Raw genomic sequence first — 24,292 nt, forward strand, 5'->3', positions numbered from 1 at the left:
AGGGAAAGTGATAGTGCAGAAAAAGAAGGAACAACTTCAAAATCCTCATGCAAGTAATATCCATATGAAAAACTGACTTCTAGCAGCCTCAACAGGCAAGCTTGAGCTAGGGAAGGTCCCTAAAGAAAACATTTCGGCCTCAAGTTTTCACTTTGTATTCCCTTCTTATTCGGCACACAATGGTGATCCCAGCTATCTGTTGATTAGTCTTCATGTCAGCAAGCTTGTCAGCATTCACTGTTGAGGGCTCGCAGTGGAAACGTGAAAAAGGGGAAAGGAAGTCAAACACTTCTCCTTTTACCTTTCAAAGCCTTGATGACAACACTCTTTGGCTTAGCAGGGTCCCCAGTGTACATCGTGGTTCGATAGATGGCTCCATAACTACCACTGTGGATCTGCTCCAGAGAATCACAGAATTGCTCCCGGGGCACTTGCAGCTTAGCCAGAGCATGAGTCATGGTTTGTAGGAGGCTTTCCACCGATGTCTCTTTAAGTGGCACAAACACGCTTCCTCCATGACCTGCTGCCTCCAAGCTTAAGCCCCTAGATGGAGGCACAGGGGCAATGCCTAGAACGAAAAGATGATACCAACCACCGGTTCCCTACCCCAGGGACTCCAGGAGAACAGAACCTGGAACAAACTGGCAAGGAAGTCCCTTTAGCAATTTTCTCTCTGCCCAATGTGAGGATAACTTCTGAGTCTTCTCTGTGAACCAGCATCAATACCAACCTTTCTAGAATATTTATAATAACCCCATTACTTCTAAGACAACTCAAGATGGATCTCTGGAAAGTGGCAATGACATTTCCTTTCTGTCTCTCTCGGGATTATAGTTCAGTATAAGTCTAGTATGGAGACAATTAAGGAAGTTCCTGAATAGGTACTCTACCTCCAGGTACTTAAAGGTAGCGGTAGCTACCAGTAGGGGCTATTGATTAAGTCGATCAATGGCTTTTAAAGGTGGAGAGGACGGTATGGATAACTCCTCAACTCCAAGCCATGGTTATTCTTCCTCCCTTAAGATGTTCCCAAAGTTAATTATTGCATATTTCCTATAGCCTCAGTCAAAAAAAAATCTTCTGGTATTTTCCCCTTTTCTTAGTCAACTTTTCTCCATTGGAAACGAGAAATTCATTCTCATTAAATCTCCATTCATTCATTCCATCTGTTCGACAAATATCACATGTTGTGTGCCAGGCATTGTTCTAGGTGTTGCAAATAGGCAAAGTCCAGATTCTTATGATTACCCTCTAATGGTGGGAGAAAGGAAGCAGATAATAACAAACCAGGTGATGAGTGTTATGAAGGAAAATAGCAAAGTCAGAAACACCAATGATGCTATTTTACATTTGAAGGTCAGGAAAGGGATTTCTGATAAGATGACATTTGAGAAATGCCTGGAAGCAACTAAAGAGCAAACCATACTTGTATTGGGAAGGATATTCTAGACAGAGGGAACAGGAAGAGCAAAGGCATCAGGAAAGAAGCATGCCTGACATATTTAAGGAAGAGAAATGAAGTTAGTACAGCTGGAACCATATGGGATAACTGGAGAATTATATGAGACAAGGCCAGAGAGTGCCCAAGTCATGGAAGGTTATTGAAAGAATTCTGGCTTTTCTAATTCTAAAAAGAAAAAACATTCTATTTTGTTTCAAGGAGAGAATGGCCAGGACTGACTTAGGCCTTAAAAGAATAATTCTGCTGTCCTGTGGAGAACAGACCATAAAGGGATAGTGGTAGTAGAGAATCCAGTTAGGCGTGTATTACAAGGATCTACGAGAGGTGAGAGCTGCCTCGGTTTATTCTGAAGACAGAGTTGACAGGATTTGCTAACGGATTGGACATGGAATGCAAGAGAGAGACGAGTCAAGGAAATCTTCAAGATTTTAGACTGAACACATAGAAGACAGGGCTTGCCATTTACTAGTAGAAAAGACGATTGGGGGAGGACATTTGTGAGGGAATTGCAGGGCCTTTGTTCTGGGCATATTACAAAGATGTGCATCGGATCCAAACTACAAAATTGGTGGTTTAATATAGGAATCTGGAGTTCAAGGGGGACTAGACTCAGATCATAGAAAGTGTTTGAATCCATAAGACTGAAAATGAGATTGTTTAGGAAGTGACTACAGATTTAAAAGGAAAAATGAAGTGTTTCGAGAAGGAGGAGGTACAAAACTGTGTCAAATGCTTTTGACGGGCCAGGATGAGGACTCAATATAGCTGTCAGTGGTGATCTTGGAAATAATTGTTTTGGCAGAGTGGTGGGGATAAAAGCTTCGGAGAATGTGACAAGTAGAAGTCATCAGAATGAGTTTAGACAACTCCTTTGAGAAGTTTTTCTGTAAGTGAATTCAAAGACAGTGGGGATAAAATGTAGAGAGGGATTGAGGACCAGCCACTATACAGTTTCTGATCACTGTCAGGAATTTTTTTCCTTCTTTTCACCCTTAGTTTCATGTGAGCTAAATCTCTTGCATTATATGCTTCAGGACAGGACATCATCTCCTACTTAACACTTCAGAGACTGCTATGAAGGCTACCCCTCTTCATCACAGAGTCCAGGAGCACAGAGCAGGGCTGGGATGTATTACAGAGTAAAATGTCATCCTTCAAGGCTGGTAACAAGGCCTTGGGCTTTACCTACTAATCTTCCTTCCCAATATGTAGACACTCGCATGGCCAAATAGTTGATAGTGCAGTAGGAAAAGAAGACAGAAACAGGCCACATGAAGCTTCTCTTGCCTATTGTAGTTTCAACTACCAAGCACATAATGAGTTGCTACTCATGACTTCCTAGAGAAGAGCTCACCTCCATTCAACTCCACAAGAGGGGCCCCAGAACTCCTCTCCCACAGCAGGGACCTCACCTTATAGACGTGGGCTCACTGACACTTGGGTCTTACTTTCTGTAATCTCCATCTTCCTTGAGCCTCTCCCCAGCCCCACTTTGAGTTTTACCTCGGAGTCCAGGAGACTGTTGTTGAGCTCTTTGCCCTCTGATAAAAAGCCACAGGATGACCACAAGAAGGATGAGGAAAGTGCCCACCAGAATGGTTGGGATGATGATGATCTCATACTGCTGCTCCCGGACAACTGGGTAGGAAATCAAGCAGGAAAAGAAGAGATTGAAAAAGAACCCCAATCTGATATTCACTCAACTTCCCCTATCCACCCGTTCTCAGCTCCTCATACATGAAACGATCATCTCTTCCTTCTTCCCCTCTACTTGCATACAGTGGAACCACTACAGGGAGCAGCTCTCTAATCAGAGATCCCAGTGTCCCTGCTTCTCAGCCTATCAAGTGTGCTCTGTGCCTCATCTTCCATTTTTCCTGCTGGGGTTAAGGATGCAATATCTGGATCTCTGGCACTTGCCCCCCTCTTCAAAGACAATGACCTGGGCACCTGGGTGGCTCAATCAGTTAAGTATCCAAATCTTTATTCTGGCTCAGGTCATGATCTCATGATTCATGGGACTGAGCCCTGCATCAGGCTGTGTGCTGACAGTGCAGAGCCTGCTTGGGATTCTCTCTCTCCCTCTCTCTCTGCCCCTCCCCAGCTCAAGCACTCACTCTCTCTCTCTCTCTCTCTCTCTCTCTCTCTCTCTTTCAAAATAAATAAATAAGCATTAAATAAAAAAGAAAATGACCTCCTGTGTGCCCATTCCTTTATCAACACCGTCTTCATTTCTACTAGAAGTCATCTCATCCTCCTTCTAGAATCTGTGCAGACCTTAGTCTCTGTCATCCTAGAATCAGAAGATAGGCATCTGTGGTGTTTGTCCTTACCACACAGCTTGTCACTGAGACTGCATTCCAATAGCATTCGTGTCATGACCCTCTCATCTCAGCCACACAGCTGTCCACTTCTATGCTTGGCCCTCAGAGAATGCACAGGGCACCACTGAGAAGAATTCCCAAGGACTGAGTTGTTCTAAAAAACATTAAATGGAGCATAGACAGTTTTAAGACATCTCTATAGATCATTAGGTATTAAGTACATGACTACCTGGAACTTTCTGAGTCATCCATTCATCTTATCCATCTGCCTGATACTCAAGTGTGAAGAACTTTATTTTTTCCTGGCATTTTTCCTTTTTTCTATTATAGAGGAAGTATAGCCCTGGTCTGGCTTCATCCTTTCATGCCATTATTTCTCAAATTATTTCAAAGGCTTCCCTTCTACCCAAGACCGCTGCTCCAATGCTTGAGTCCATAGTACCTGTCTGAGCAATTGTGGTCCACAGGCAATATGGGAATGATCTACCTACCTTATGATCCTAAGCAGGTTCGGGGTTCCTGGGTGGTTCAGTTGGTTAAGCATCCAACTCTTGATTTTGGCTCAGGTCATGATCTCACAATTTGTGGGATGGAGCCCTACGTTAGGCTCTGTGCTCTGGGATTCTCTTCTCTTCCCTTCCCTTCTCTTCTCTTCTCTTCTCTCTCTCTCTCCCCCCCCCCCACTATCTCTTTCTCTCTCTCTCAAAATAAATAAATAAACATTTTTTTAAAAATCCTAAGCAGGTTTAATTTTTTTCTGGGTATTACTTATTTTTTAATTGGACCTTCCCCTGCCCATTATATATAGACAGACACAGGCGTTCATTCTAACAAGTAGATAGACTAAAGGGATTATTGCAACCAAGCCATCTTCTTTCTCTTTCTAAAACTATATATATATATATATATATATATATATATATATATACATATATATATATACATATATATATATATATATACATATATATACACATATATGTATACATAAAATAATAAGAAGGTATTTTACCTTATTTTATATTTTATATTATCTTATTTTATTTTATATTTTACCTTAATTTATATTTTATATTTATATTTTTTTACCTTTATTTTATATAAAATAATAAAGTAATAAGGTATATTTTATATATATATAAAATAATAAGGTAAAGTGATATACCATAAATATCTTTCTCCCACCCCATCATTCTCCATTTATCCCAGTCCCAATTCTCCTCCAAGTAAACGGTAGTTGTTAGTTTCTTGCTTATTGGGCCACAGATGCTTTATGTACATCACTTTTAATTCTATATCATCAGCATATATTTGAAATTACACCTCCAAAAACTTGGTTCTTTCTTTCTGAAGAGAGCTGGTGGTTACCACTCCTTCATATCCATCTACAAACCTTATTTTGCCCTTGGTTAACAAGAGTCTTCCCTGGTTCTAGTCAATGCTGACTGACCTGGAAAAAAAACAGTGGTGTTTTTTGTTTTTTTTTTTTTTCACTGTCTAGGTAATCCTAAGTTTATGATCTAGTTTTGCAGTGATTTGATAACGAGGTAAAACTTTACGAATCAGAGCTGTAGCTTATATAATATTATACTATATTGTACATATGTGCTATTCACCATATTAGGTGGTCTTTTACTACATTGTCTGTTGTGCTTTATTGTTGGTCCTAATAACCACAATGTGACTTACGGAGGCAGAGTCACTTAGTGCCAGAAACACATACAAAGAGACCTTCCAGTTCCAGCCACACCTCCTTTTCACTCTTCTTTATGGGGAGATGAGAGTTAAACAGTTTTCTTACCACCCAGAAGAAAGACAGGTGTGTGGTTTGTTGACAAAAGCCCGTGCAAACAGAGGAGTAGCCAGGAAGAAAATAGCACAGAGGAGAGGCACCTGCTTATCTGTGGGCTTGTACCTAAAAAGGGATCTATGCAGTCAATGAATTATAAGATAACAACATCCAACTCATTTGGTTATAAGCCAAAAAGGCAAGGTGAAAGGTGGTTGAGAATGTTTCCACAACTCCACAAGACCCCATGAAAGGAAAAGCCCTGGGATGGGGCCAGAATCAGAGAGCCTCGAGAAGGTGGAGAAGGAGATCTTAAATAATAAAACACTGGCTCAGTCAGGTGAATTGAAAAGCCGTTTGAAAATTTCTCACTGCCATTCTCATTCTTGTTTTCCTTTCCTCTTACTTCCCTTTCAGGGCATTATCAGATGTAATTGTGTTCATCCAGGGAGCAGCCAGTTAAACAAGTTTGGCTGTCTGGGGAATGTTCTGTGAACATAATCTCTCTTAACCACAGTACCAGTAAGAAAAAGTCAGTCAGCAGCCAGCCCCGACTTGCGAGCTCTGCCCAGAAGCCAAACCGCGCACCCACTAATACATACTGAAGGAAGAAATGTAAAGGCCTGTGTGCACATGTATCCTCACTTAGAACTGCTCATGGTGGGCCAGACTCAACTACAGACACGTGGTCAAACATACCCACACCCAATGACTCAAATCCACGCCTAGACCCTGGCACCTACGTATCACACTTATTACAGGGCACACTGTGGTCATTTGGATACAATATGACCTTCTGTTACATTTCCTGAACAAGGTTCATTTGTGTGTAATTTTATTTGCGCATGGATACTTTAAAAAAAAATTTTTTTTAACATTTATTTATTTTTGAGACAGAGAGAGACAGAGCATGAACGGGGGAGGGTCAGAGAGAGGGAGACACAGAATCCGAAACAGGATCCAGGCTCTGAGCTGTCCGCCCAGAGCCCGACGCGGGGCTCGAACTCACGGACCACGAGATCATGACCTGAGCCGAAGTCGGACGCTTAACCGACTGAGCCACCCAGGCGCCCCTGTGCATGGATACTTTAAAGAAGCTAGGTTTATTAACAACTAGAAGCCCAATGTGATCAGATGCTGGAGCAAGGAAACAAATGTATAGGGCTACGGTGAGGCCCACTCAGTAGATAGTTTTTGTATGATAAGCTCTTTCCAATTATTACAGTTTGGCTAGAGACCTATGGAACATACCACATGAGTCTAGAATTTTTAAGGTATACACACCCAACCATACCTACCCACATATGCATGGAAGCCTACACTTAGAGCCCACCAAAGCATTTATATCAGAAGATGCTCATATTTGCCCGTAGCGACAATATTACTCTCTACATCGCTCTCTTCTCTGCAGTTTATATTCAATTACCACACGACTCTGCCTGCCCAGTGTGTCAACGTGAGAAAACACATGCCTTGGTGCCCAAACCTTCTAGGATGACTTTTCCTATTGGTTAGCTTCTATCCTATGTATTAGAAGAATGTTCTTGACCAACATTTCTGTACAACATGATGAATACTCTATCCCCTTCTATTATATCTAGACCATTTTCTGACTGTGTTAAGAAAAAATATATAGGGGCGCCTGGCTGACTCAGTCGGTAGAGTGTGCGACTCCTAATCTTGGGGTTGTGAGTTCAAGCCCCATGCTGGGTGTAGAGATTACTTAAAAATTAAATCTTCAAGGGGCGCCTGGGTGGCTTAATCAGTTAAGTGTCCAACTCTTGGTTTCGGCTCAGGCCATGATCTCACAGTTTGTGAGTTCAAGCCCCGCATTGGGCTCCATGCTGGCAGCATGGAGCCTGCCTCAGATTTCCTCTCTGCCTCTCCCTCTGTCCCTCCCCTGCTCTCTCTCTCTCTCTCTCTCAAAATAAATTTTAAAAAATCTTCAAAAAGAAAAAAATAATACTGGCTACTGCTTCTTCTCCTTACCTAGACTGTAAAATCCTCACGCATGTAAAACATTACCCCACAGTTCTCTCCTTGGTACCATGTATCACTAGGTTTTACTATATTCAAGCCACTGGAATCAAGGATCTAGAAAAGTTGTGAAATTGTTTATTCTGATCATTCTATTCGGTGGCTGGAACATATGTACATAGGCTGCCTATAGCTTTCACATACCTATATCTACAATGCCAAATCCCCTCAGGCAGGCCTCTCATTAAAACAATACTATTGCCTCACTTGTGCTTATCATTCTTTACTTTCTCTCTTCTCAGTTGCTTCTTTCTGTCGGCATATTGAAAAGTGTAGCTCCCTTCTTGAACTGAGAACCGAGAGGAGGAAACAGCACGATGAAGAAAGAGATACAAAGGAGTATGAAATGGGGAGTACAGTGCAGCTCAAATCTTCGCACGATTAGAGTCTGGAGTCGAATGACTATAACTGAAATTAAGCTAACTATTTAACGTAAACTCTCCAAACCCTTACGCATAGGCACAATGCAAGCATAACGCCACGTCCCCTCTCTGTCTGTTTCATTACACACAAAGACAGTTCTATTTCCAAGAATAATGCAACCCCCACGAGCCACACTTCTGTCCAGTGAGCACAATAGTCTCCCAGATATGATCAGCAATTTACTCATGGGTGTCCAGAAGAAACTCATCTTACCAAAATACATCTACAAATAGAACTTTATTTGTTTATGATTATTATTTTATTTATTTATTTTTTGAATATGAAACTTATTGGCAGCTTGGTTTCCATACAACACCCAGTGCTCATCCCAACAGGTGCCCTCCTCAATGCCCATCACCCACTTTTCCCTCCCTCCCACCCCCCATCAACCCTCAGTTTATTCTCAGTTTTTAAGAGTCTTTTATGGTTTGACTCCCTCCCTAACTTTTTTTTTCCTTGCCTTCCCCCATGGTCTTCTGTTAAGTTTCTCAGGATGCACATATGAGTGAAAACATATGGTGTCTGTCTTTCTCTGCCCGACTTATTTCACTTAGCATAACACTCTCCAGTTCCATCCACGTTGCTACAAAAGGCCAGATTTCATTCTTTCTCATTGCCAAGTAGTATTCCATTGTGTGTATAAACCACACTTGCACCCCAATGTCTACAGCAGCACTTTCAACAATAGCTAAACACGGAAAGAACCTAAATGTCCATCGGTTGATGAATGGGTACAAACAGAACTTTCAAAATTAGATCCATTCTCCCGCACTCCAACTGCCTAAGTGTTGTGAGAAATCACTTGACTGATCTCCATATAACATCTGGTCCCATTCCCGTAAGATATGGTTAAACGTTACACCAGCCTCCACCCTCAACCTTACCACCTGGGTATCAACACAAATGGATCTGCCAGCCATGTTGTTTTTATAAAGACAAGTGACCCACCCACCCAGATGAATGCCACACTGGGTAAGGGAGTTATTAATAGCTATGGACCTTGGGGCAGAGGACCTGAAGGCTTTGGGTGAGGAGAGTAAAACATACAGAGGTAGCAGCCCCCAGACTGAGGCAGTTTGCCTTCCAGCTCACTCCCCTCTTCCCCTCCCCCTTCTTCCTCATCCATGAGATGTCCTAGCAAAACAAACAAAACAAAACACCATTTAATGGAATGAACATGTTAAATTGGAAATGAGATCGAAAAGAATTGCTCAGATCTATCTACAGGATTCCAAAATTAGTCTTTAACATTCTGAACAGCAAGCCGGCCTTCCTATTTTCAGCTCCAATAAACATATGTCGAGCAACTATAATGTGCCAGGTGTGATGCTAGGCACTTTCACACAACGGGGAAACTGGGGTCCGAAAAGGTTAAATTTGGGGGGCACCTGGATGGTCCAGCTGATTAAGTGTCTGACTTTGGCTCAGGCCATAATCTCACAATTCACAAATTTGGGCCCCATGTTGGGCTCTGTGCTGACTGACAGCTCAGAGCCTGGAGCCTGCTTCCGATTCTCAGAGCCTGGAGTCACCCTCTCTCTCGGCCCCTTCCCCGCGCACACTCTGTCTCCGTCTCTCTCAAAAATGAATAAACATTAAAACATTCAAAAAGATTCAATTCTGAATAAACCCAGGTTAAAAAAAAAAAAAACGGCAAGCAAATTCCACTGCAAGGTGTCACGCCCCAGTCTTTTAATTACAAACCCAATATTCCTTAAACCACTTTACTGCACATCTGTACTTGTCACTCACATGGAAGAAGAAATTATGTCCGAATCCAAAAGAATCATAGAAACCGTAATGCAGAAACCAAACTTCACCAACAAATGCAACAGAATTTGGAAAGCACAGGGGAGGAGAATCTGCCTGTTAAGTGTGTGCTCCAAGGTCTTAGAGGGCCACAGACAATGACTGCATGTCTGTCTTCAAACTGTATCCAGAAAATAAAGGTAGAATCAGAAACTTTCCCCCAGTACTCTCCAGATTATGGAATCTTGGATCATTTTCTTTGTTTGTTCATTTTCCTGGATTTGATCTCAATCCTAAATCCCTTTTTGAGGGAAAGGGTCTAGTTTCCAGGACTGGCGATCTCTCACTGTGAGCATGAAGGTCCAGAAGGAGCTAGAACTCCCAGGAGACAGGGCACTGGCCTGAGAATTGGGAGCACCATGCAACGCCCAAGGCCCCACCTTTCTCCTGAAGCACACTTGCCAGAGGACAAGGAGTACAGGCAAAGGCACACTGGAGAGGTGAGCCTCTTTCGATCCAGAGGATTTGACTAGTGTAGACAACTTGCCTTGTGCCGGGTGATATCTCCTAGGGTGGATGAGGCAGAGAGAAGGGGAGGTCACCCAGAGGGAATCCCTTGTCCTCCTGTTCTCCTCAGATACTGAAGGATTGTGATTGTTCTGATCCTCCCCCTCTCCCTCCCCCACCTTCCTAGAGACCCAGGGCTTGAAATGCACTTTGAAACCATTAGAAGAGAGGCTCCCATGGTGCTTGGGAATCCTGACCTTATTTAAACAAAGGTCTTGTAATAAGGAGACTGAGTATCATCAGCTTTTCTTCCTTATTTTTTTTTAATGTTTTATTTATTTTTCAGAGAGCGCAAGCGGGGGAGGGACTGAAAGAGGGGGACAGAGTATCCGAAGTGGGCTCTGAGCTGACAGCAGTAAGCCCGATGTGGGCCGATGTGAGATCATGACCTGAGCCGAAGCCAGATGCTCACCTGACTGAGCCACCCAGGCGTCCCAGTCTTCCTTCTTATTTTAACATGTCTGCAGGAATTCGTAAAACACGTGTACGACCCAGTAGAGATGAAGAAGCCTAATTTGTATCCTGGAAGCTCCCAAAAAATTTGCTTTGGAGAGGAGTACTGTGATTGCAAGACAGACAGGTCCCTTAACATCTAAGTAAGAATCGCAGTAACACTACCCACCCCATGAAGTTTTTAATATGATTGCAGAGATTAATTTTAGGTCCTTTGAGGTGTCACCCAAATTCAATACATTTTATTTGTATTATAATTATCATCCTGTTTTTCACGTTCTCGATTCAATAATTCTCCATCTACCACAGGCAAACCTCAAAAACCCAGGAATGATATATCCCAAATTAGACATTATCTCGCTGATTGTTTTCTCTTCCCGAGATTACCAATCAACAATTTCCCCAGCCCAGAATAAGGGTTCTCTTTTTTTTTTTATTTTTTTTCAGTGTTTATTCATTTTTGAGAGTGGGGGGAGGGAGGGGCAGAGAGAGGAAGACACAGAATCCGAAGCAGGCTCCAGGCTCTGAGCTGTCAGCACAGGGCCCTATGTGGGGCTGGAACCCACTGACCCGAAGATGACCTGAGTCGAAGTCAGTCGTTTAACTGACTGAGGCACCCAAGCGCCCCGAAAAAAAGGTTCTCAACAAGGGAAAAGCCAAGGACACACAACTACCACCCCCTCTAAACGCAGAATCGCCTCTTCTATCTGCGTCTCCTTTCTCCTACCCGTTGGACACGCCAGAGGAGACGCCTCCCTGGGGCTTCTCTCAAACACTTCGCCGCTGCTGTGGTCAGTCACAGTGCATTTCCAAAGGTCAGTCCCCCTCTCTGCTATTCATTCTGCTAGACTTTTCATTCAGGGGCAGTGGGGGGACTTCTGGAACTTGAGAAGTCTTAGCAGTTTCCCCTGTAAGTGAGGAGCTCCACCCTGTTCTACCACTCTTCCCGCCCATTCTAGCACATTGCCCTCTGGCAGACGGGAGAGCCACACTGAAAAGGGACAGAAGGAAGGCATTCTGCGAAAGATGGCGGGAACACCCATACGTGCACACGCGCGCGCACACACGTACACACGCTGTCTCATACTCTGATAAATGAGTCCCGGACCCGGGCAGGCAGAGAGACAATGGACAGGGGATGTCACAAGCAGGAAATGTGTGAAGTGCTGTGTCACACAGGGCGGGTCCCTGTAAAGATCCTGCACAGAGAAGGTAATCCCAGGTACACAACCACAAACGCCTGGCGAGATGAAAACGATGCCCCCGGGAACCTCATTCTGCACAGCAAGGAGCAAACAGCGGAGTCCCTCCTTAAGAGTGGCTCCGTGTGCCTCAGAGCTGAGCAGTCTGGAAGCTGGGAAAGATGGAATCAGCACTGAGCTGGTGTTATGATAACAGAGGTGCCAGTTCCGGTTTGATAGGTGATCCATCAAGCGTCCAGAGGCACGACACCTGACTTTGCCATGCCTTCCCTTCCTAGTTCAGGGAGCGGGACACCTGTTTCTCTCCTGAGGGCAGTGAAGAACCACAGACAGCAGCAAGGAATGAGTCTCGCCAGAAAAGGGGGCAGGACAATGAGCAAGTCCCCTCAACCAGTGAGACGACCTTGCCTCTCAAATTCTGAAGGTCCTGCAGACCTGCCTCTTTCTACCCATATCCCAGCAGCCCCAGAAGCTCACAAGCTTCCTTCCTATCCCTGCCCTGCCTGTACTTTCCTCCGGGGAAGTGGCAAGAGAAGGAGATTTGGAGTCAGACTGCTATTTGGATCTCAGGTCCAACATTCTTCCAGACTGTGTATAAGTCATTCTAACCTTCTGAGCCTCCGTTTGGCCATCTGTCAGCGGAGACAATGATGTCTTTCTCCCGAGACTGTGGAAAGCTCTCCAGGATAATTTACGTATAATACCTAGCATAGTGCTGGGCCCATTACTGACAATCAATATAAAGTAGTGCTTCCCTTCCTCCCCCCTCCCTTCTTCACCTGTCTCCCAGGTTGGGAGGTAGTCACATAGCTGTACCAATCAGGTAAGCGTATTTAACTCCAGATAACAAAACAAAACCCCTGTTGTCAAGATATTTATCATATTGGTAGATCTAACTCCACGTAGTCCTGTGTGCGAAGAGGAAGGTAATCATAAAGGAACGTGGGTGTTAAAACGTCATACGGCAACTACGTACGATTGGACAGCCTAAGTATTACACCTGCTAAGAGGTCTCTGAATTTGACAATCATGTTGAGGACGGGAGATTTAAACAAGACGGATCAAAAGCACAATGCTGTAAACTAAGGTATAAAACAGATAGAATGCTACATGGTGGTATATTATTAAGTAGTTAATTAATTCACCTTCTGTCCCTAAATGTCTCAACGCCTTCTAGCTGCTTCCATTGACACCACCTATCTGCTGGCTACATTTTTACCCAGTCCTGGGTAAAATTCCTGAACGAATCTGGATGGAGGCAGTAAGGAGATCAATAGACTCGGCTCCTTCTCCCTATCCTTCTTGCCGCCCTCCTTAGTTTGAGAAGACAGGTCGCTCATTTCTCATAAGGTTGTCCAGGTACTCATGCTGAGTACCCAAGTACTCTCAAGTCTGGAGTCCTATCCTGAATGTCTCACAAGTGGATAGGCCCTCACTGTCCTCTCTGCCTAAATCAATCCTCTTTCATGAGATAAGAACTGCACAATATAGTCTGGTTACTGACGTCCTACTACAAATGGAAAGCCACCCCCCTCCTGATAGATACACTGTTGGCCTTGCACCTGAATAATGGCCATCACCCCGTCCATACTCTGCTTCACGCCCACCCACGTGCCCCTGGACCTCTTGCCCCTACTGCTCTGCTCGCCACCCTATAAACCCAAGTTGCTTACTCTCACCTACATGTGAATGTATCACCGAACTGTCGACCTTTACCTAGAATTTACCTCCAAAACCTAGTTAGTTTATCTCAAATCACTCTCTCAGAGAAGTGGCCCAATGGATAGAGGCAGAACGGAGATCACTCATGGTCCTAGAAAGAGGAAGCAGTGGCGAGCTAGAGAGGGGGGTAGTTCAGAGAATAAACAGAAAATGAGGACGGGGAGAAAGGTTAGGTAGCTTTTCTAAGATGTGTAAGTAAGTTGAGAAGTTCAATAAGGGCTTGTTACAGTTGTTTTTGTTTTTGTTTTTGGTTTTGGTTTTGGGTTTGGGTTTTTTTTGGAAACTTAGGGCTCCCACAAGATGAGGAAAAGAACTAGTGATATCCCAACAAGCATTAATCTCTCATTCCAAAAGCAAAACAAGATTTGAGGCAAGAAGCATATTCTAGGCCTGAATATGTTACAAAGCCTAACACACACACTAACCTACACAGTGACACTCAAAAATAGAGAGTAAGCCTAACAGAGCACATAAATATCCCAGAAATAAATGACATATTTAGGGATTTAATATAAAGAAGTCAGCATGAAACAGAACAAGCAGATTCTCAAACCTGGCTACACATTAGCCTCTTGTAGGGAGCTTTCTAAAAAATGCCCATGTGGGGTTCACTTAGAAGAAATTATGATGTTTATGTATCCCATAAGTATGATTTCACTTATCAGCACTGAAAAAAGGGACTGCTTCCCAGGAGACACTAAATTACAGCCAGGTTGCGAACTATTGAGATTGATTATCATTCTGTGGATTATGCATCATATGCATATTATGGTTACTCATTTGGCAATAATAATTTAGATCCTTGCTTCATTCCTGTGCAAAAATAAATTTTAGTTGGACAAATGATTATATGTTTTAAGAAACAAAAACTAACATTGTACGTTATATGGGATTGGTGAGGACTAGATAAGATTAAAAGAAAAGATTCCTATACAAATCAAAACCACAATAACATACCAACTCACGCCAGTCAGAATGGCTAAAATTAACAGCTCAGACAACAACAGATGTTGGCGAGGATGTGAAGAAAGGGGAACCCTTTTGCACTGCTGGTGGGAATGCAAACTGGTTCAGCCACTCTGGAAGACAGTATGGAGTTTTCTCAAAAAATTAAAAATAGAACTACCCTCTGACCCAGCAATTGCACTACTAGGTATCTACCCAAGGGATACAGGTATGCTGTTTTGAAGTGACACATGCACCCCCATGTTTATAGCAACACTATCAACAATAGCCAAAATATGGAAAGAGCCCAAGTGTCCACTGACAGATGAATGGATAAAGAAGATGTGGTATATATATGCAGTGGAATATTACTCGGCAATCAAAAATTGTAGTTGCCATTTGCAACTACGTGGATGGAACTAGAGAGTATTATGCTAATCGGAATTACAGAAAGACAAATATCATATGACTTCACTTATATGTGGAATTTAAGATACAAAACGGATGAACATAGGGGAAGGGAAGCAAACATAATGTAAAAAGAGGGAGGGGGCAAAACATACGAGACTCTTAAATATCTTAAATATAGAGAGCAAACTGAGGGTTGTTGGAGGGGTTGTGGATGGGAGGATGGCTAAATGAGCAAGGGGCCCATCCCATTGCTGGGATGGGCACTGGGTGTTACACGTAGGGGATGAATCACTGGAATCTACTCCTGAAATGATTACTGCATTAAATGCTAAGTAACTTAGATGTAAATTTAAAAATAAAAATAAATAATAAATAACAAAAGAGATACAAATGCATAAGGTAAATAAACAAATAAACAAATAAATAAATAAATAGAAGAATCCAACAGAAAAAGTAAAACCACAAAGAAAGGATCAATGCATAAAAACAGAAATTCTATATAACTTAGTAACTATAGTAAGAAAATTAATAAGATGACAATAAATAAATGGTCATGAAAAGTGAAAAACATGGGGCACCTGGGTAGCTCAGTCGGTTAAGCGTCTGACTCTTGATTTTGGCTCAGGTTATGATCCCAGGGTCATGGGATCGAGCCCCATGTCAACCTCCACACTGAGTGTGAAGCCTGCTTGGGATTCTCTCTCTCTCTTCCTCTGCCCCCCTTCCCTGTTCACACAGGCTCTCTCTCTCTTTATCTCTCTCTCAAAAAAAATTAAAATTAAAATTAAAAAATTAAAAATAAAAATTAAAAAAAAAACAGTGAAATCAAAAGAAAACCAATACATCAAATAAAAGTGTTCAACAAATATGGGAGAAGAGTGATGTTAAGATTAAAGATGTTCAATTTAACTAGTAATTATATAATATACATTCAAGTAAAACCAAGATGTGAAATTTTTGTATTTCCATTTAAGAAAAAAAAAGAAAGAGAATTCTGATGTTCTGAAGAACCCTATTTTAAAAAGCCCACTCTTACACATTAACAGGGAATCTAAATTTCTACATTATGGAAACGAATCTGGCAATGTAAGAAAAGAGTCTGAATGACATTCATAATTTTGACCCAGTAATTTCTCTCCTAAGACTCAATTATAAAAGGATTTTTTAAGAGATATTATTTTTAAGTAATCTCTACACCCAACATGGGGCTCAGACTCACAACCCTGAGACCAAGAGTTGCAGGCTCCACTGACTGAGCCAACCAGGCACCCCATAAAAGGATTTTTTTAATGGAAGATGTTTCTGAACATGCAAAAAAAATTATCATTTTATTTAATAATTATAATAATTGATTGTTATTATTATTATTGGTTAATAATAATTATTAATAAATAATGATTATTATTTTTAAATTACTATTATAATTATACAATTATGCAAATTGTATTAAAATTAAAAGTAGAAATAAAATTAAATTTTCATGAAGAGGTGTGTGATGGGTAATTTTATGTGTCAACTTGGCTAGGCCATGGTACCCAGATAATTGATCAAACGTTATTCTAGATATTTCTGTGAAGGCATTTTTAAAATGAGATTAACAATTAAGTCAAGGAACTTTGAAGAAAGCACATTATTACCCTCCGTAATGTGCGTATGGCCCATCTAATCAGTTGAAGGTCTTAATAGAAAAGGACTGACCTCCCCAGAAGAGGAAATTATGCCAGCACACTGCCTTTGGACTTAAACTGCATCACTTCACTGGGTCTCCAGCCTGCTGGTCTACCTTGAAGACTTTGGACTTCCCAACTATCCACAGATTCTTAATTTTTGTTAATGCTTATTTATTTATTTTGAAAGAGAGAGAACAAACAGTGGAGGGGCAGAGAGAGAGAGAGAGAGAGAGAATCCCAAACAGACCCTGCACTGCCGGTGCAGAGCCCAACACAGGGCTCAATCTCACAAACCGTGAGATCATATCCTGAGCCAAAATCAAGAGTCGGATGCTTAGCCAACTGAGCCATCCAGGCTCAGATCTATTCTTCAAACTAGATGTCAATAGATGATACATAGATACATATAGGCATACATACATACATATACATACATACATAGACACACAAACATCCTGTTGGCTCTATTTCTCTGGAAAACTCTAATGCAAAGAGGGCTGCCAAATTTTTATACAGCTATACAATAGAATAAATATATCAATTTTACGTTCATGAAAGTTTTTAATAAAGGGGTTTTTCTTATGTTCATAGGTAAAGTGATATGAGCAGATTTAAAATTCATCAGGATCTAGTTTAATACAGTTCTAAATTGGCAGCAGCCGTATCTTAACATTATCTCTGTTTCTCTCTCCCTTTCTGTCTCTATCATTTGGAGCAGGTTTTATCACATCTCTGGGTTTTAATTCCTGATCCATAAAGTAATGGATCATAATCCTTGAACTGCCTAATCAGACACTCTGGCAAGACAAATGAGATAAAACATAGGACAAGACTTTAAAGTCTTAGAATAAAAGAAATTGATGGAATTCAGAAATCCAAGGTCGTATTATCATGTTCTCCCTCTCCCCTGCCCCCACAGGTCCACTGCCCTCTCTTCTGATGTACCTTGCCTCCCACCATTAAAGCATTTCTATAGTAAATGATTTGGAGATCTGTTAAGCTGGTGTTAAGGCTTTGGTATTTCAGAGAATTTCAAGCCAGTTCTACTTACTTATTGCTCTATCATTTGCTAATCATACTCTTTCTCCTCTCATATATCAATACCAGTGATTTTGAGGAAGACAGAGATTAATGCAGCTATGAGATGCACTTTGGAGAAAACCCTGTGATCAAATGAACTTTAAATAACACTATTTCTACACTAGCATGGACTCCAGTATAATGAGGCCCCAGCACTGATCTTCACGTTGGCTTCAGCTGCCTTCTGCCCTGGAATTGGTTATATTATCCTCACCTAGATTATTTCTCAATGGAAAGTTCTAGGAGAAATGTAGAATGAAAAGAAAGAATCCTCTCCTAATACAGGCAAAGGAGACGTGAGATCTCAGTTATGACACTGGGTTAGCACCATCTTGTGTGTGACCTTAAGCAAGCTAATTAACATGTCTTGGTCTGAGGTTTGTATGTAAAACACCATGAAATATATAGAGTAAAAATACAAGGCATTATAATTATTTATTTAGAATCCAAGAAAAGAAAACGATGATGAAACCAAGGATATATACCATATACTCACATAAAGAAGAGAATTCAGAAGTGTAAAACCAGAGGAAAGGTCAACAACAGAGTTTTCTCTATTTTTTTTTAAGTAAGAAATGTGACACCTTTCTATCATTCCCTTAAAATGGCTATGTAATATAGTCCTTCTTTGCTGTATGCTGACAGAAAGAGTGAGATCTAAAGAAAAGTCATGAATGGGAAGTACATCTTAAAGCAGTTTAAAACAAAGGGATGTGGTCAAAAAGAATGAAATCTTGCCATTTGCAATAACGTGGATGGAGCTAGACGTATTATGCTAAGCGAAATAAATCAGAGAAAGACAAATACCATATGATTTCATTCATATGTAGAGTTTCAGAAACAAAACAGATGAACACATGGGAGGAGGAAAGAGAGAGAGAGAGACACGGTAGGAGACTCTTAAAGATAGGGAACAAACTGAGGGTCAATGGAGGGAGGTGGGAGGGGGATGGGCTAGATGGGTGATGGGTATTAGGGAGGGCTCTTGTTATGATGAACACTGGGTGTTGTATTTAAGTGATGAATCACTGAATTTTACTCCTGAAACCAATATTGCAAATATGTTAACTAACTACAATTAAATAAAACTTTGATTAATTAATTAATTAATTAAAAAAACAAAGGAATGTGAATCTTGCTACAAACACCTGCCACTGTCCTAGCTTCTTGATCTGTCCTGGGAATAAAAATGTGGCAGTGACATGAACTTTAAAGATGTGTTTGATCTTTTTTTGTTGTTGTTAAGTGGTTATTTATTTATTTTGAGAGAGAGAGAGTGCATGAGCAGGAGAGGGACAGAGAGAGACAGAGAGAGAATCCCAGGCAGGCTCCATGCTTTCTGCACAGAGCCCAATGCGGGGCTTGAACTCACAAACCATGAGCTCATAACCTGAGCCGAAATCAAGAGTCAGATACTTAACTGACTGAGCCACCCAAGTGCCCCTGTCTGATCTCATTTTGAATTGAAAGATGAGTAGAGACAGGACAAGAGAACAGAATCTTAAGTTTATTGTCTGAAACCAGAGGAAAACCCTCAACATTTCTGTCTAATATTTATTTAAACTGAGCAACAAAAAATTTATCCAATACTTTTCATCATCCCTTGCTCTGGTGCCCTCCTCTATGCGTCTCTCCTAACATAGTTTTGGATCTTTTCCAGGGCCAGGAAAGGTTAAATATAGATATGGTATCTTGGATCCATATTATCTCTTCCTCCTTTTCCACTACACCCAGTGTCTTTCCGTGAGTCAGCCTGGAGCAGAGTTCAGACAATAAACCAATGAAGCAATCTGCTTTGGACCCTGCCCTGCTCTGCCCCTCTGTAACCGTCACTTACATGCAGCACAGCTTCCTTCATACTGGTTTTTGCCTCCCATTACAGCCTAGTAGGCATATAGTTACAATGGCACCAGTGACCTCTGGGTCACAGAGATGTAAAGTAACTTGCTCTGGACCACTCAGCTAGTAACAGGGATTTGGAACTCCCAGGTTGTATGGCTTTGGAATCTATTTCCTGATATTATATCATCTTGCTAGCAGATTCTTGAAAACCTTTTTTTTCTTTTCTTTTCTTTCCTTTTCTTTCCTTTTTCTTTTCTTTTTTTTCAAAATTAGAATTACCTTCAATATTGCTTTCTTTTTGACTGAGATATAATTCACATACCAGAGAACTCACCCTTTTAAAAAATTTGTTTTCACGTTTATTTAATTTTTGAGAGACAAAGAGAGACAGAGTGTGAGCAGGAGAGGGGCAGAGAGAGGGGGAGTCACAGAATCCAAAGCAGGCTCCAAGCTCTGAGCTGCCAGCACAGAGCCCGATGTGGGGTTCCAACTCACAAACTGTGAGATCGTGACCTGAGCTGAAGTCCGACACTTAACCGACTGAGCCACCCAGGGGCCCCAAGAGCTCACCCTTTTTAAAGTGTATTATCAGTGGTTTTTATAGTCACAAAATCGTACAACCATCACTGCTATCTAATTTTAGAATATTTTCATCATCCCCTCCAAGAAATCTGTACCAATAGTAGTCACTCCCCAATGCCCACTCTCCCCAGCGCCTGGCAATCACCTATTTTCTGTCTTTGGATTTACCTATTTTGAACATTTCATACGAATTGAATCATACAATCTGTAGCTTTGTGTCTGGTTTCTTTCACTTAGCATGCATTTAAGATCACCCATTGTATTAATCAGGGTTCTCTAGAGAAACTGAATGAATAAGATATAAAGATGTAGATATATAGACAAATATATAGGAGGACATTTATTATGGGAATTAGCTCATGAGATTACAGAGGCCGAGAAGTCCCCCAACCTGCTGTCTGCAAGCTGGAAAATCAGGAAAGCTGGTAGTACAATTCAGTGTGAGGCTGAAGGCCTGAGAGCGGGGGACCATGGGCGTAAGTCCTAGAGCCCAAGGGCTGGAGAACCAGGAGTTCCGATGGTGGAGGGCAGGAGAAGATGCGTGTCCCATCTCAAGAGAGAGAAAATTTACCCTTCCTCCATCTTTTTGCTTTCCTCAAGCCCTCAGCAGGTTGGATGATGTCCACCCACACTGGCGAGGGCAGATCTTCTTTACTCGGTCCACTGATTCAAATGCTAATCTTTTCCAGAAACATCCTCACAGAGGCACCCAGAAATCATGTTTCTTCATCATCTGGGCATTCCTCAGCCCAGTCAAACTGACACATAAAATTAACCATCCTGGGGCACCTGGCTGGCTCAGTCAGTTAAGCATCCAGCTTCGGCTCAGGTCATGATCTCACAGCTCATGAGTTCAGGCCCCGCATCAGCTCTGTGCTGACAACTCGGAGCCTGGAGCCTGCTTCGGATTCTGTGTCTCTCTCTCTCTCTCTCCCTGCCCCTCCCCTGCTTGCTCTGTCTCTCTCTCTCTCTCTCTCAAAAATAAACAAAAACATTAAATTTTTTTTTTAAATTAACCATCCCATCCATGTTGTAGCATAAATCAGTACTTCATTCATTTTTATGGCTGAATAATGATTTTAGATCTTACATTTAGATCTTTGACCTATTTTGAGTTAATTTCTGCAAATGTTGTGAAGTAGGCAATCAATTTCATTCTTTTGCATGTTAATATCCAGTGCGTCTGCACAATGAATTATGTTGGCACTGTATAGAAAGTCAAATGGCCGGGGCGGCTGGGTGGCTCAGTCGGTTGAGCGTCCGACTTTGGCTCTGGTCATGATCTCATGGTTCATGAGTTAGGGCCCCGCATCGGGCTCTGTGCTGACAGCTCAGAGCTTGGAACTGCTTTGGATTCTGTGTCTCCCTCTCTCTCTTCCCGTCCCCCACACACGCTGTGTCTCTCTCTGCCTCTCAAAAATAAAGAAAAATAATTAAAAAAAAATTTTTTTAATAAAAAAGAAAATCAAATGGCCATAGGTATGAGTTCATTTCAGGACCCTCAATTCTGTTCCATTGGTCTATATGTCTATCTTTATGCCAATAGTACACAGTCTTAATTAGTTTTAAAACTTAGTGAGTTTTTAGGGGCACCTGGGTGGCTCAGTCAGTTAAGCATCTGACTAGGGCTCAAGTCATGATCACACGGTTCACAAACTCAAGCCCCGCGTGGGGCTCTGTGCTGACAGCTCGGAGCCTGGAGCTTGTTTGGGATTCTGTGTCTCCCTCTCTCTCTGCCCCTCCCCTGTTCATGCTCTGTCTCTCAAAAGTAAATAAACATTAAAAATTAAAAAAAAAAAAAAGTAGTGAGTTTTTAAATCATTAGACATGACTCCTCCATCTTTGATCTCTTTTTGACTGTTTTGGATATTTTAAGACACTTATGTTACGATGTGCATTTTAGAATCAGCTTGGCCATTTCTGTAAAAAAAAAAAAATTGGGGTAGAGATTACATTGACCGTGCAGATCAATTGAGAGGGTACTACCATCGTAACGATATTAAGTCTTCTTAGATCCTCTTTAATTTTTTCAATGATATTTTGTAGTTTTCAGTGTGCACGTCTCATTTGTTGTTGATGATGACATACAGTTCCATGGCCTCTAAAGGTTAAACCAGAATTTGCGTATGATTCGGCAATGTCACAGAATGCTCTGTCTCTGAGGAGATCCATTCTAGAACAGGTTGGACAATACATGCCTCCTAGAGGCTGGCCAGACATGCTATTTACATATGATACCATAGCTTACTAAAAGGCCACTTCTGATCCTTCTCGTGTTTGGATAAAGACACACACTATAGAGCACATCTTGTAGTTCTTAGCATCAGCACCCAGTTTATTTTCTTTGACGGGCCCGAGTTCATCTGATTCCTCACATTGCCATGAATTTGGTAGGACTCTGGTACCCAGAGTCACATCTCTAAATTCCTATCCATAAATGCTGCTGCACATCAAACCTATGGAGAACACTGTTCCCTGGGCACCCAAAATATTATTGATTGAGCTTAAATGAGAGGCGCAAAGGACAGTCCCTAATACCACCATTAAATCCCATAACTCACATGTAAAACTATAAGGACCTCCATCTAGCACAGAGAGTTCTAGCCCAGCGTTCAACTCCTTTTGGTGAGTGACTTATCTCACAGAGTTTTTGAATACCTATAAACCCACAACCTGCAACCTTGCTGATACTATCAAATCTTTATTGCCCATCTGTTTGTAGATAATGTAAATTCGTACTTTGGTTTTGAAGTCAGCTTGCCTCCATTCCGTGGTCAGTGCTAACTCGGTGAATTAAAAATAATCAATTTCAATATCAGCCCAAGGAGAGCAGACTTGGAAAGATAAATGTGATGTGCTGAAGAAGTGATGCTTTACAGATAGTTATAAAATCACATTTGGCTTATTAATATTTCTTTTTTCCCAGTCCTATAGAATTGGTATTTTTCTCAAAGTTATCTATCTATCTATCTATCGATATATATATAGATCGATATATATAGATATATATAGATCTATCGATATATATCGATCTATATATATCGATAGATAGATAACTATCTATAGATAGTTATATAGATATAGTTATATCTATAGTTATATAGTTTTATAGATAGTTATATAGTTATATAGACATATATCTATATAATCGATAGATAGATATAGTTAGTTATATAGTTATATAGATATACAGTTATACATAGTTATATATAGTTATATAGATAGTTTTATAGTTATATAGATATATATCTATATATATTGATAGATAGATAGATAGATTTTAGAGTTTATTTATTCATTCTGAGAGAAAGAGAACACACAAGTGGGGGAGGGGCAGAGAGAGAAATGGAGAGCAAATCCCATGCAGGCTCCATTCCATTTGTGCAGAGCCCAACACGAGGCTTGAACTGACAAACCATGAGATCATAACCTAAGCCAAAATCAAGAGTCAGACGCCTACCCGACTGAGCCACCCAGGTGCCCCATCTTCATTTTTTTTTTTTTTTGATGTTTATTTTTTTTTAATTTTTTTTTTTTACATTTATTTATTTTTGAGAAACAGAGAGACAAAGCATGAACGGGGGAGGGGCAGAGAGAGTAGGAGACACAGAATCTGAAGCAGGCTCCAGGCTCTGAGCAAGTGGTCAGCACAGAGCCTGATGCGGGGCTCGAACCCACAAACTGTGAGATCATGACCTGAGCCGAAGTCGGACACTCAACCGACTGAGCCACCCAGGCACCCCGATGTTTATTTATTTTTGACAGAGGGAGAGACAGAGCGTGAGCAGGGGAGGGGCAGAGAGAGAGGGAGACACAGAATCTGAAGCAGGCTCCAGGCTCCAAGCTGTCAGCACAGAGTCAGACGTGGGGCTCAAACCCACAAACCGCGAGATCATGACCTGAGCTGAAGTCGGACGCACAACCAAGTGAGTTAAGTGCCAGATGCCCCATCTTCATTTTTATAATAGAAAACCAGTTCAGAATAATCCATGGCTCCCTTAGCAACTCTATTATGTGGAAACTAAGGTCTGAGT

The 24,292-nt window shown here is 41.5% G+C and overlaps 1 protein-coding gene and 1 long non-coding RNA gene across 4 annotated transcripts in view; one reads left to right on the forward strand and one right to left on the reverse strand.

Moving 5' to 3' along the window:
* Positions 1 to 8,275, forward strand: part of LOC123590285 — a 28,993-nt gene extending 20,718 nt beyond the window's left edge. Inside the window, exon 3 of the long non-coding RNA XR_006708702.1 lies at positions 7,855 to 8,275. This is a non-coding gene — a long non-coding RNA (uncharacterized LOC123590285). The remainder of the gene's footprint in view (positions 1 to 7,854) is intronic.
* STYK1 (serine/threonine/tyrosine kinase 1) overlaps positions 1 to 24,292 on the reverse strand; it is a 45,910-nt gene that overhangs the window by 13,372 nt on the left and 8,246 nt on the right. For 2 of the 3 annotated variants that reach the window (XM_045463264.1, XM_045463266.1), the window contains exons 2-4: positions 3,796 to 3,940; positions 2,966 to 3,100; positions 302 to 568 (exon numbers count right to left, since the gene is read on the reverse strand). In XM_045463264.1, coding sequence (XP_045319220.1) covers positions 302 to 568; positions 2,966 to 3,100; positions 3,796 to 3,841 — 448 coding nt within the window. In that variant the 5' untranslated portion in view covers positions 3,842 to 3,940. Of the gene's footprint in view, positions 1 to 301; positions 569 to 2,965; positions 3,101 to 3,795; positions 3,941 to 5,179; positions 5,201 to 24,292 lie in introns of those variants that run through there. The other variant, XM_045463265.1, reaches the window with a different exon arrangement.

This window comes from Leopardus geoffroyi, chromosome B4 (assembly GCF_018350155.1).
Source record: "Leopardus geoffroyi isolate Oge1 chromosome B4, O.geoffroyi_Oge1_pat1.0, whole genome shotgun sequence".
NCBI lineage: Eukaryota > Metazoa > Chordata > Mammalia > Carnivora > Felidae > Leopardus > Leopardus geoffroyi.